This window comes from Onychomys torridus, chromosome 21 (genome assembly GCF_903995425.1).
Source record: "Onychomys torridus chromosome 21, mOncTor1.1, whole genome shotgun sequence".
Lineage (NCBI taxonomy): Eukaryota > Metazoa > Chordata > Mammalia > Rodentia > Cricetidae > Onychomys > Onychomys torridus.
Genome location: NC_050463.1, coordinates 1,438,206 through 1,451,500, shown reverse-complemented (window position 1 = coordinate 1,451,500; position 13,295 = coordinate 1,438,206). Strand labels below are relative to the sequence as shown.

At 61.5% G+C, this 13,295-nt stretch overlaps 1 protein-coding gene across 5 annotated transcripts in view; it reads right to left on the bottom strand.

The window, feature by feature from the left end:
• The window catches only part of Apc2 (APC regulator of WNT signaling pathway 2), a 24,497-nt gene extending 11,202 nt beyond the window's left edge, over positions 1 to 13,295 (bottom strand). The window contains exons 1-14 of one of the 5 annotated variants that reach the window (XM_036170698.1): positions 13,184 to 13,295; positions 7,345 to 7,503; positions 7,139 to 7,229; positions 6,874 to 7,054; positions 5,195 to 5,303; positions 4,974 to 5,090; positions 4,766 to 4,843; positions 4,521 to 4,619; positions 3,651 to 4,038; positions 2,812 to 2,907; positions 2,116 to 2,255; positions 1,856 to 1,933; positions 1,609 to 1,725; positions 1,003 to 1,217 (exon numbers count right to left, since the gene is read on the bottom strand). In XM_036170698.1, coding sequence (XP_036026591.1) covers positions 1,003 to 1,217; positions 1,609 to 1,725; positions 1,856 to 1,933; positions 2,116 to 2,255; positions 2,812 to 2,907; positions 3,651 to 4,038; positions 4,521 to 4,619; positions 4,766 to 4,843; positions 4,974 to 5,090; positions 5,195 to 5,303; positions 6,874 to 7,054; positions 7,139 to 7,229; positions 7,345 to 7,503; positions 13,184 to 13,237 — 1,922 coding nt within the window. In that variant the 5' untranslated portion in view covers positions 13,238 to 13,295. Of the gene's footprint in view, positions 1 to 1,002; positions 1,218 to 1,608; positions 1,726 to 1,855; positions 1,934 to 2,115; positions 2,256 to 2,811; positions 2,908 to 3,650; positions 4,039 to 4,520; positions 4,620 to 4,765; positions 4,844 to 4,973; positions 5,091 to 5,194; positions 5,304 to 6,873; positions 7,055 to 7,138; positions 7,230 to 7,344; positions 7,504 to 8,076; positions 8,228 to 10,149; positions 10,292 to 13,183 lie in introns of those variants that run through there. The other 4 variants (XM_036170699.1, XM_036170700.1, XM_036170701.1 and 1 more) reach the window with 4 other exon arrangements.

Here is a 13,295-nt window from a genome sequence, read left to right as displayed (position 1 = left end):
TGAGAGCAGGAGGACCGGGAGCAGGAGGACTGAGAGCAGGAGGACTGAGAGGAGCTAAGTAAGAGAGCAGGAGGACTGAGAGCAGGAGGACTGAGAGGAGCTAAGTAAGAGAGCAGGAGGACTGAGAGCAGGAGGACTGAGAGCAGGAGGACTGAGAGCAGGAGGACTGAGAGCAGGAGGACTGAGAGGAGCTAAGTAAGAGAGCAGGAGGACTGAGAGCAGGAGGACTGAGAGCAGGAGGACCGAGAGCAGGAGGACTGAGAGCAGGAGGATCGAGAGCAGGAGGACTGAGAGCAGGAGGACTGAGAGCAGGAGGACTGGGGAGCAGGAGGACTGAGAGGAGCTAAGTAAGAGAGCAGGAGGACCGAGAGCAGGAGGACCGAGAGCAGGAGGACCGAGAGCAGGAGGACCGAGAGCAGGAGGACTGAGAGCAGGAGGACCGAGGGCAGGAGGACCGGGAGGAGCTAAGGAAGAGAGCAGAAGAGAAAGCTGTGCAGACAGAATCATAGAAGAAATGCACTAAAGAACTCGGTGTGCTTAGGTCCACTGAACATCCCTCAGAGCAGAATCCTCAGCTGGTTGGTAGACTCCTCCACGGACCCCGGGAGCAAACAATGTCGGCTGGACCTATTATTGTCTGCTTTACAGCCGGGGTGAGAAGGACACAGCCCCCATCACTGGCTGTGGGGATGTCTGTGAGGCATTTTCCAGATGAGTGATGATGCCGGAGGACCCCAGCCATTGTGGGCGGTCCACCCCTGGGCTAGTGGTGCTGCATGCCATAAGCAGCACCCTCCATGTTCCTGCCTCTGCTCCTGCCCCGACACCCTGCCCTGGCCTCCCTCTAGGATGGACAGTGATCAGAACGTGTAGGTCAAATAAACCCTCTCGTGGTGTCTCTCACAGCGTAGAGCCCTAAGACACTGTGTGCTGCCTGCTGTAGCCCCGCCGTGCCCTGGCCCCGGCCCGCCCAAAGCCGGGCAAATCAGAGTGAAGGCTGACCTGTAGTCCTCTCGGGTGGCGATGAGGCTTGACACATTGCGCAGGATCCCGCCACCACTCTCGATGACCGCCAGGGAGTTCCCTTGGCAGCGATAGGTGAGGGTGCTCACCAGGAACCCCAGTGCACCGTCTACCTGGCAAATGGCTGCTTTGTTCTCTGTGCTGTGTGCAGACAGGTTCCACAGAGCACTGAGCACGCTCTTCAGGGTGGACTCCTGGGATGGTGGAGAAGGATGGTCAGCGTGAGGGGCTGTGGCCACTCATGGCCCCTCCACTGTGGCCACACAGGTAGCCACAGAGATTTCCCACAAGATCAGCAGCCCAGCCTGGTGGTACAGGCCTCTCATTCTGCACTCTGGAGGCTGAGGCAGGAGGATTGCAAGTTCCAGGACAGCCTGGAATATCTGTAATATAATATATATACATATATATTTTTTTTTAAAGCTACAAAAGTAGCTCTGTGGTAGAACCCCTGTATAGAATCCCCAGTGAGGGGCTGGGGGCGTGGTCAGGGTGGAGCCCCGCCCAGAATCCCCAGTGAGGGCCGGGGGCGTGGTCTGGCGGAGCCCCGCCCCGGCGTCGCCCCACCCCGAGCCTGTGGCTCACCTTGGAGGCCCGCAGCACGCACTCCATGAGGGCGGTCATGCTCCCGACTTCCCTCAGCACCTTCTTGCTGCTGATGTCAGCCCGCCAGGACAGATTCCGCAGGATACTGGACACGACCTGGCGAGGGAGGAGGGGCAGCCACAGTGGACCCAGGGTCAAAGGCATCACCCCTCCCTCCCCCCGTGACCCTGGGGTCATGGGGTCACCCCAGCCCGGAGGAAGAAGCTACCCCGGCCCTGCCTGGTACCTGATGCAGCTCCTCGCTCTCAGAGGCCAGCTGGGCCACGATGGCTTCCATGCAGCCTCGGCGCGCACACAGGGTGGCCTGTTGGGGTTGGCACGGAGCAGCTGCTGTCACCGCAGCGAAGAGGGCACGCCTGCCCTTTCTCTCCCTCCGCCCCATCGCCTGCCTGCACGACCCCTGGGCGCGCCCGAAGTGACCACCCTACCTCTCGGGACCTCGCGATCGTCCCCGAGCCCCACCCGTCCTCTTCCCACCCCGCGAACCTTGTTGGCAACATCTCCAAAGGTGAGGTTGGTGAGGGTCATGCCAGCGTATCGGCGCAGGGCGAGGTTGAGCGGGTCCCGGGTCATTTTGTGCATCTCGTAATCCACTTGCAGTAGCTCCGCCACAGCCTGCAGCCCCCCTGTATGAGCGGGAAGGGGAGGCAGGTGACGGGGAGGCCAGGGCTAGCCCCGTCTATCACATTCTACCCACTTTCCCAGTTCTTGGGTTTGGTTTTTCTTCTTCTTTCTTTCTTTCTTTTTTTTTTTAAGATTTTAAGATACAGCATGTATCCCAGCAGGCCAGAAGAGGGCACCAGGTCTCATTACAGATGGTTGTGAGCCACCATGTGGTGCTGGGAATTGAACTCAGGACCTCTGGAAGAGCAGTCAGTGCTCTTAACCACTGAGCCATTGCTCCAGTCCCTGGTTTGGTTTTTCGAGACAGGGTTTCTCTGTGTAGCTTTGCGCCTGTCCTGGATCTCACTCTGTAGCCCAGGCTGGCCTCGAACTCACAGAGATCCACCTGCCTCGGCCTCCCGAGTGCTGGGATCACAGTCGTGCGCCACCACTGCCCCGCTTCCTTCCCTGTTCTAACATGGCCCCCCAAACACGCTGCCAACCCACCCTCTGTACCGGCCTCTGGAGGGGTCACTGTCAGGCCCAGGAAGGGACGGGGTGGGCAGGGGCGGGGCTCACCCAGTTCGTTCATAGCCCGGCGGTATTCCTCATCAAAGGACAGCTTCATCACGGCACAGGTAGCCTGGCAGATCTGCGGCTCGATGGGGACAGGGGCTGTGGGCAGGGGGGAGGTCGCACACTTTGAGAAACGGCCTCCTGTACTAACGTCTCAGGCAGCAGAGCTGGCCGTGCCGGCAGCGCCCACAAGCCAAGGCAGGGGGTCACAGATTCAAGGCCAGCAGGGAAGAGTTAGCCAGACTTCGCCTCATAGGAAAGGCGGGTTGGGGGCGTGGTCAGGTGCAGCCCCGCCCAGAGTCCCCAGTGAGGGCTGGGGGCGTGGTCAGGGTGGAGCCCCGCCCAGAATCCCCAGTGATGGCTGGGGGCGTGGTCAGGTGGAGCCCCGCCCAGAGTCCCCAGTGCGGGCTGGGGGCGTGGTCAGGGTGGAGCCCCGCCCAGAATCCCCAGTGATGGCTGGGGGCGTGGTCAGGGTGGAGCCCCGCCCAGAATCCCCCAGAGGGGCTGGGGGCGTGGTCAGAGTGGAGCCCCGCCCAGAGTCCCCAGTGGAGGGCTGGGGGCGTGGTCAGGATGGAGCCCCGCCCAGAATCCCCAGTGAGGGGCTGGGGGCGTGGTCAGGGTGGAGCCCCGCCCAGAATCCCCAGTGAGGGGCTGGGGGCGTGGTCAGGGTGGGGCCCCGCCCAGAATCCCCAGTGAGGGCTGGGGCGCGGTCAGGGTGGAGCCCCGCCCAGAATCCCCAGTGAGGGGCTGGGGGCGTGGTCAGGTGGAGCCCCGCCTAGAATCCCCAGTGAGGGCTGGGGGCGTGGTCAGGTGGAGCAGGCTCGCAGGCGCTTCGCACTCACCGCCTCCTGCAGCACCCTCGGTCCCGCTGTCGCGCGCCTGCAGCCAGTCCCAGCAGGTCTCACAGTAGGCGCGGATCTGCTCCAGCACGTGCAGCACACGCATCTCCTTGCGCGCCAGGCCCTGATCCGGCTGGGAGAAGACGATGTTGTGCAGGGCCGCGTTGGCGCGCATGCGCGCATCTTTGGCCCCAGGGGCCCCAGGGGTCCCCGCACGCCCCCCAGCCCCGGCCTCGGCGCCGTGAAGGATCTGGAGCAACAGCGGCAGACAGCCCGAGCGGCGCATGGCTACGCAGCTCTCGGGAGAGCTGGACATGGCCAGCAGCGTGCGCGCTGTATCTTCCTGGTCGCGTGTCGCCAACATGGACAGGAGCCAGAAGACCACCTCCACCTGCAGGGGGACACAGCGCGAGCTACAGGGCGATCGCAGGTTAAGGGTGGGGACTGGGCCACACTGGCAATCCCCCCTCAAGAAGTGGCCGGAGGGCGGTAACCCGGCTCAGGTAAAGGGGCCATGGCACCGACCACCTAGGTTCCCTTTCCGGCACCACCGATGGAAGGAGAGAGCCGGCTCTCGCAAGCCTCTGACCTCCTCATTGCACCAGAGCGTGACCGCCGCCCAAGGCCCCTACACTGAGTAGGGACTGTAACCCCAGCAAGCAGGAGGCAGAGGCAGGCGGATGCTTGCCTTGGAAACCAGCCTCGTCTACGCAGTCCCAGGCCGGCCAGGGCTCCGCAGCGGGACTGTCTCAGAACAAAGACCTCTCACCTCACAGGCAGCCTCTGTCCAGGGTGCCTCTCCATCAGTCCGGGTTGCCCGGGGACCCTCACCCTACGTCACTGGCGGCCCATCCTCGGACTTGCCCTTCTCACCTTGCTGTTGCCGGGCTGAGGGGTGCCATCCTCGGGGTTCGTGGGAACTTCCGGCTCCTGCTCCTCCTCCACTGCCACGGGCTTCACCGCCAGCAGAGCCTGCAGGGAGAGCATGAGGCTTGGGGGTCCAGTCTGCACCGCCCACAGGCTGCAGACCCTTCCCGGGCACAGGATAGGGGACCGTCACTGAGTTGACAGAAGTCTGTCATCACCCGCTTCCGCCCTAGCTCCGCTTGTCCTGGTACCTGGGGCTCTGTCTGCTGCACCCGGTCCTGGGCCTCCAACAGCTCCTTGTCAATCTGCTCCAGGCGCGAAGCTCGGATCTGGAGACCACAGAAAGCATGCTTGCTCGGCTGACCCCGCCCCCGACTGACTCCTCCTCCCTTCCTTGACCCCTCCCACCCCTGGCTCCACCCCCTAATTCTCTGCTTTGCCCGCCCTCCACGCCCGTACCTGCGCGCGCTGCACCATCTCGTCCGAGGTGCCAAAGCGCTCCTCCATCAGCGAGCGGATGTGCTGGGCCTCGAACTCCAGCTGCTGCCGGATCAGATCCATCTGCATCGAGAACTGCTGGGAGGGGGCACCGGCTGTGGTGAGGCGCGGCCCGGACCGGCCTTCCTGCCACACACAGCCCGTTCCCCCGCAAATTCGCAGGGTGCACCCCGGGAGCTCACCGTGTCAACGTGTGGCAGCTCATCCAAGCGCTTGGACAGGCCCTGCAGCTGAGAGTAATACCACAGCTTCTCCTTCTCCTCTTTCTCGATCTCGCTCAGTAGGAAGCATCTGCGGGAGGGGTGCGGGGGGCCTCCTTATAGGTGGCATTCGCAGAGACCCCCCACCCCTGCTCCCAGCTGTGAGGAGGGCACTGGAAGGAAATAAGTGTGTGGGGGGCTAATTGGAAGGGGAAACAGCAGGAAAATAGTCCCCTGGGAAGCTGACGCAGGAAAATAGTCGAGTTTGAGGTCGGCCTTGACCACAAAGTGTGACCCTTTCTCAAACAAGGGTTCAGGGAGATGACTCAGCAGGGAAACGCACTTGTGGCCAAGTCTGATGACCCCAGAGTTCCTTCCCCAGAACCCGCATGGTAGGAGAGAAAGGGATCTATGCAGGTTACCTTCCGACCTACACACACTCAAGCACATTACAAGTAAATTTAAGTGTAATGTGAAAAATTGTAAACCAGTGACGCCATGGGACTGTGTGCACGCCATCTCAGCACTTTGGGAGGGTCGGGGATCTTAGTCTTGGCTACATAACAAAGCTGAGGGCCACCTGAGAGCCTCCTCTTAAAGTAGATAAAATACACCAGGCATGGTGGCGCACACCTGTAATCCCAGCACTCGGGAGGCAGAGGCAGGCGGGTCTCTGTGAGTTCGAGGCCAGCCTGCTCTACAGAGGGAGTTCTGGGACAGCCAGGGCTACAGAGAGAAACCCTGTCTCAGTCTATTGATAGATAGATAGGTAGATAGATAGACAGACAGATAGACAGGAAAGAAAGAAAGAAAGCAAAGGTAAATCTAGGAAGGCCTCCCACATCCGCTCACCTCCTCCAGCCCACACACTAGCTGTCAGGCTCGGAAGCCCCTCTTCAGGACTGTGACCCAGCACTGAGGAGGCTGAGCCCAAGGGATCGTGACCAGCCTGGACTATATGCTAAGACACCTTTCTTTAAAATGTTTATTTAAAGAGGCTGGCGAGCTAGCTAGGTGGGTAAGGCGTTTGTCACCACGCCTGGCCATTCAAGTCTGCCCCCGCGGATCTCCTGGTGTGCCCTGACTACCACACACGTGCTCCCCAAAGACATAAATGTGGTTGGGGAGCCAACAAGAAAAAAAAAAGGCAATCAACAGAACTCTATCCCATTCCTGGAGCAGAGGTCTGAGGCAGGGAAGTCTCAGCAGGGCGGACGTAAGGTCGAGCTGCTTGTCGACTGCCCATCTGACTGACCTCATGCAACCCAGACGGGCCGAGCTGCGTCTCCGGCGCTGCCCCCTCCACTGGCCCCGGGCCCAGAAGTTTTGGGCTTCTGTCCTTCCATCAACAAAGGCCCCCTTGAGGATCTCTGGCGTTAGGCCTGATCTGAGCCCTGACTTTGGATTCGGCTCTGTCCCTTGAGACGCCTGTAAGTCTCCGACTCAGGGGTGCGGGGACCGTCTCCCAGGAGCCTTTCCCCTTGCAGGGACCGTCCCCATATCCTCTGTCCTCCCGCTGGGGTCAGCCCCACAGGGATGCAGTGCAGATGGGCGTGGAAGAGCCTGGGTGGGTGTGACTGGTGAGGGGCGGGGCCGCACGCCAGTGAGCCAATCACAGGGCAGAGGTCCCTGGGGGCGGGCCCTTTCCCACGCCCTCTCACCTCTCCTGGTCCAGTTCTTCCAGCAGGCGGATGGTGGCCCGGCTCAGCTCCCCGAAACTGTCCTTGGACGGGCCAGCGCCATGCACTGGGCTTCCCTCTGGGGTCCGGGCGGCAGGCTCCGGGCCCAGGGCTGGGGGCTGGAACTTTAGGTTGTAGAGACTACTGATGTCAGTCTGAAGAGCTGGGGAGAGGGGCGCACGGGTGACGGTCAGCGGCTGCGCCTGCTGTGTCCCCGCTGGCGTGGGGCAGTCCCCAGGCCACTCACCCTTCAGTTGCTCTAACACTTCGGTCTGCCCGGAAGACACCAGGACCCGCGCCTCCTGCTCCAGTTTGCCCTGAAGGTGTTTCAGAACCTCCTGCGGGCATGAATGGAGCTGTGGCCATCATGGCTACCCGGGGTGCCACGGGTCCCTCTCTCAGCCCTCCCAAGGCGTCAGTGCTTTTGACCCATGCCAGCCATGCAGACGTCACCTTCATGCCCGAAGTCTCTGTCTCCAGCTTGGAGAGGTGGCTGGAGTTATCCCTCAGTTCCTGCCTTAAGTGTGTGTTCTCGGCCTTCAAGGCCTCCACCTGCCTCACCAGCTGCTCGTATGAAGCCATGGAGCTGGCCATCTTCAACTCCTGCAGTGCCTGGGGCCAAAGGGGTCACAAGGATGGGAGCTGGTCCCTGGCGCCCCTTCAGAGAGGCCGGGCCGAGCCCACTCCCCTCACCCACCTCGGTGTGCGTGCTGGGCAGGAATGGCTGTCTGGTGTGAACCAGTCACCCAGGAGCCAGCATTTGGAGACAGACAGACATAGAGACGGGGGGGGGGGGGGGAATTGAAGCTGGAAGCCCTCAGAGGGCTACTTGGTGCATACAAGGCTAACTGATGGGTGGACAGACAGACAGACTCGTGGACACCTGCACTGACAGCCAGACAGAGGGGCACACAGACATCTGTCACCCTGCCAGTCCAAGTCAGCAGGTGGATGAGCCACCTGGAAGCTACCAGGCTCAGACTGACATAGGAGAAGCTGACAGACAGATAGACAGACAGACAGATGGGACCGATCCCCCACCAAAGCACAGATTGCCCAGGTTGGCAGAGTGCCGGGCAAGGAGGGGTCATGAGCTCGCCCAGAACACTGTGAAGGCCAAGGAGCCCTGGCTAGGGGAGCTGTGGGCAGGAGACAGGGAGGATGGGGGGAGAAATCCCAACTCACCAAGGTCGTCCCAAGGCTTTGAGTCCTGGCCCGGGAGCCCCACCTCCCTCCGTTCATGAAAGGGTCCCCGTGGCTCTGTTCACCCTCAGCCGGGTCACAGCCCAGCTCTTTGTGATCCTGCTGGCCTTTTCCCTCTGTCCAGCCTCCTCCCTCTGTCCAGCTGGCCGGTGCCTCCCCCCTCAGCTTGGCTCTCCCTCCACAGCCATCCTGAACCCCCCACGATCCCCCTCCTGCCTTTGTTCCCGTCCATCCTCGAGAGCCCCCTCCCTCCGCCTTTGTCTGAGACGCACCAATAGCATCTCGTCCCTTCTGCCTCCTCCTCCTCCTCAGGAGCCCCCTCTCCTTGCCAGCCTTGCTCCATCCCAAATCAACCACACCCCCACCCTGCCCAGGCGCCACCTGCCCTCTGCCTCCCCACACACCTGAACACACACAATCGGATGCTCTTCCTTTCCTCCTTCTCTGATGTCACCCAGGGCAGGGGTGGAGAGAGCCAGTGACTGTCCAAGGGACTCAGTCTCTCCCCCCCCCCCCCCGTTATCCCACCCTCCAGGAGGACCTGCTGGGGCCTAGCCATGCCTTCTGGCTTCTTCCTAAAACAGACCTAAATCTCAGTTGTTCCCAGGAGCGCGAAACTGAGGTCCAGGGCTGGGGGTGGGGGAGCCAGAGTGGGAGGAAGACAGGTGTAACCAGAACCCCGACCCTTACTGCGGGGATACTCAGCAGTTCAGGTAGGTAACTGGGCATGGCGGCGCACACCTGCCATCCCAACACTGAGGAGGAGGCAGGAGGATCAAGAATTCAAGGCGGCCGGGCGGTGGTGGCACACGCCTGTAATCCCAGCACTCCGGAGGCAGAAGCAGGTGGATCTCTGTGAGTTCGAGGCCAGCCTGGGCTACAGAGTGAGATCCAGGACAGCCTGGTCTACACAAAGAAACCCTGTCTCAAACAAACAAACAAAACAGGACTCAAGGCTATCTTAGGCTACATATTGAGTTCATAGCTAGCCTGGGCTACGTAAGACTGTCTCAAAAGATCAAACACTAAAAACAAACAAGACAGACCGAGCTCTCTCCGTGCCTGTATGCATTCATCTGAAGAGGGGAAGATCAGCCCCTGGATGCCCCGAAGGGCTGATGGGAGGTCCCAAGGCAGAAGTGGCTTCACCTTGACGCTAATTCTACCCAAGGAGCAAGGCTCATTTCTAATCTGACCCAGGTTCAAGCGTAAGGCACCATGCTGTGCCCAGCCGGAGGAGATGAGACTCAGCAGGAACACAGCCCCCTTGCCCACCCATTTGGACGTCTGTGGTCCATCCTTGACTCCACAGAGCTACCAGCCCTTCAAGCTGGCCTCTGAATCCATCCCAGCCTTACCCCAAGGCCTCCATACCAGCCCCCCCCCCCCTGTGTACTGAAGACACACTCCCCTCCAAAGGAATTAGAAAGCTCACAGTTGGATTCCATCCTGGAAGTGCTCAGAGACTTCCCATGGCTCCCCAGTGCCCTCGGGATAAACCTGACCCCCTCTAAGCGCACACGCGGATTCCCTGGTAGTGAAGCTGCTCTTGTCCCCAGGTTTGCACATGAAGCCACCGTCCCTGACTCCTGTGGCCCCACACCCTACGTAACCCTATAGACATCGCCTCCCGCCTGCCTCTAATGCCAAGACTCCATCAAGAGGCCCCTTGGCAGATGACGGCCACTGAGAGTCATTCCGAAGGGGAGACACAGGTGTGGAGGGAGGGAGGTACAACACGGGGCACGGGGAGCTCGTCTCTGAATTCCTGTCACCCCAACCCCTTTACAGAGAGGAAAAGAAACAGACCAGGGACGCACAGCATCCTGCTCTCCGACTCTCCTGCATCCCTTACGTATCCTCCTAAGGATCTGAGTGTTGGAGCCCGTGAGTGTGTGTGAGTGCGCGCGTGTGTGCGGGACCAGCCGTAGCGACTCAGATGCCTTCCTCATCCAGACTGTGTCCCCTCAGCTCCTATTCTGCGACTGAGTCCGCACTGACAGGGCGCGGCAGGGCGCGCCTCTGCCCTCCGCCCAGGGGAAGACGCATGCTTACTTGCATCTGGGCTAGCTGTGAGGCCCAGGGCCTCCTTCCTCCTCTTGGCTAGGCCTGCAACCCAGACCTGGGGTGTCTAGGTCTCCTGGGGTCTCAGCAGCACGGGCAAAAGGGGGTGTTCCGGAGGGACAAAGCCCGATCCCGGCCTGGCCAGGTGGCGCTGCGGTTCCTGCCGCTGGGCGAGACCACCGCAAGCGAGCGGGGGAGGATGCGGGATGCAGGCGCTTGAGCCAATGGCGGCGCGGGAAGACGAGCTGATGCCATGGCAACAGCCAATAGCAACCCGGGGCGGGGATCCGGGCTGACCGCCGGGTGTCGGGCTTCCTCTGGGGCTCAGGGGCTGATGGGGTGGGGGCACTAGGATTAGCAAACCCCTTACCAAGAGAGAAGGGGCGCCGTGAAACCAAAACCCCATGCACAGTATCAGATCGATAAATATTACAGCAAAACCCTGGGGGAGAGGGTCCACTCAACCCACTCGCTAGGTAAGGAGGTGTCAAGACAGCAGGGACTTGGGACAAGCAAAACCGGAGTACCCTGAAGTACTCAGTGACCCGAGACTTGGAAGGTTGGGAGGTGGGCAGGCACTCTGGGGGAAAGGTTGGAACCCCATCTTTCTCCACCAGCCCATCACCTGGCAGAGCATCAGGGCTAGGGCCTGTCATTTCCTGTGACAGTTCCTATCCATGTCTCTCTGTCCCTGTTTCTCTCTCTATCTCTGACTCCCTGAATGCCCAAAGGGATGCCCCTGGGCGTTTAGCCTGCACAGCCTGGGGCTGGAGAGATGGCTCAGCAGTTAACAGTGCATATTGCTCTTCCTACGAGCACAAGTTCAATTCCCAATATCCAGGTCTGGGTGGCTCACAACTGCCCGGAAAACCAGTTCCAGGGGATCCCACACCTCCAGCGATTTCCTGCACCTGCATCATGTGTGAGCATGCACACATACACACAGCCCAGGTCTACGGTTTCTGAACAGCTCCCCTGGCTGCCAGCGCACTCACAGGACATAAAGGTTGTCAGTGCTGGGAGAGGTGGCTATGTGGCCCACTGTGGTCTTTTCCATATGGGGACCCAGAAAAACCATGGGACTCCTGCCCTCTGTGGGGGTGAAGGAATCAGAGGAGATACCAGGCCAGCCAGAGGAACCCCTCACCCTCCAGTATTTTGAGGTAGTAACAATCAAGGGCACCCGGGACCCTAAGGCTCATCAGGGACCTGCGGCTGCCTCCAGCTGGCTGAACGTGGCATCCGGAGCTAGACACAGCAGTCCCTGCTGCTGGGAAGGAAGTGGCCGAGAGGCTCTTGCTGGAGATGGGGGAGGCTGTTCTTCACGTCTGTCATCCCAGCACTGGGGCTGAGGCAGGAAGATTGCACGGCCTTTGAGGCCAGCCTGTGCTAAGGTGAGAGACCTTGTCTCAACAATAAAAGGGGTGAAGCGGGATGGTGCACCAGGCAGCTTCAGGGCCCGGAGGGGAATGTGCACCAAGAAACAAGTGGGGCTTGATCCTGGCATGGCGGGTGGTGGGTGCAGCACTGGAGTGGGGGTCTGTGGGGCTCGGCCAGAGCAAACCGCCAAGGCCGGGACATCTGTGACGGTCCTCATAGGTGGGCTCAGACTTGAGCAGGGCGGGCTGGAGCTGGGGTGGGCAGGTACAGAACAGAGAGCCTTTGGGTGACCTTGGGACTGAATGTCTCCGGCCTTGGTGCCCAGCTCGGCTGGCAGTCCTTATAGAATAAGTCCCCTCTACTCTGTTTGGTCCCGAACACCAGTTTGCCAGGTCCTCTCAGGCAAGGGCTGCTGGGGGTGGGGGTGGGGGACTGGCCACTCCCATACGGAGAATCTGAGGCTTGGGCCAGGAAACACACGGCTTCAGTTCACACGTGGGCCCCAGCCAGGCCTCTGGGGAGGCTGGCTCCTCCTCTCTTCTCTCCTGGGAGGGCTGTGAGGACCCCTAGGCAGGATGCCCTTAGCCCTGACCTTTAGGACATTTCCTCACTCCGTCCTCTCCCTGCATGCAGCAGGCGGACTTGAACCTCATGTCACCAGGCACTCTGAAGTCATAGGCGCCTCTGGAATCCAACCCCATCCCCAAGTACCCGAGGCCTGACCTCCAAGTGCCGTGGGAAACCCTGCAGCTCCGCACTGTGCCCAGCTCCGGGGTACTCCGGGCTGCCCAGTGGGCGCAATGCACCCTGGGACCTCTATCGGTGACACTGCGGAGGTCACTGGACCTCCAGAGTCTGATGGCTGCCGCTGTCCTCTTGGCGTCCCGCCAGCCCACACCCCCAAGTGGACTGCCCTGGGTGTGGAGTGGGCCCAGAGGCCGCCGCATGACCACAGGCTGCCCACCATTTGGGCACGGCCCTAAGTGGGAGGAAACAGCAGGGGATGGAGGACACCAACGGGCCTCAGTTTCCCCAGAGGGGAGCAGAGCAGGCAGAAGGCGCAGCCCCTCCCGAGACCCCACCCCCAGCACGTAAGCTCCTCTTTGGCTCAGTCATGTGACCTTGGGCAGCTTAGTGGTGCCGCGGCCTCAGTTTCCCCTTACATTGGCGGAACTGCAACCTCAGGAACGTCAGTTAGTGGACACCGAGTGGGTGGGCCCTAGCCCCGTAGTGTCCACAGGGAAACTGAGGCCTAGCAAGGTGCAGGGCGTGGTCGGGCCCCGCTTTCTGCGCTGTCTGGACCCCGGGCTCGGTGCACCCCAGCTGCAGCCCCCAGCCGCCCGTGTCCAGAGGGGTCAGAGGAGAGTGAGGGTCTCCAGCGGAGGGATGCTCCCGCGAGGAAGGCCTGCGCCTGCGCAGGGCGGGGGAGGGGTCGCTGCAGCACAGGGGAGGGAGTCCAGCCCCAAGCCCGTGCCCAGGCGGTTTCCTAGGCAACCGTCTCCAGAGCAACTGTGGAAGACCCCCGACCCACCAGGTCCGCCTGCTGCAGCCTGGGCGTGGACGCTGTCCCCGGGCCGCCGCTCCCATCCGACCCCGCCCGGTGCCGCCCCTCGCCCCGCCCGGGACCCGGGACCCGGCACCCTACCTGCTCCCCGAAGAAGGCCGAGTGCAGGAGGGTCAGCAGCCCCAAGAGCCCCATGGAGCCGCGGCCGCTGGACAGCGCGGGCCCCGCCCTCGGCGCGGGGGGTGGGGGGGGG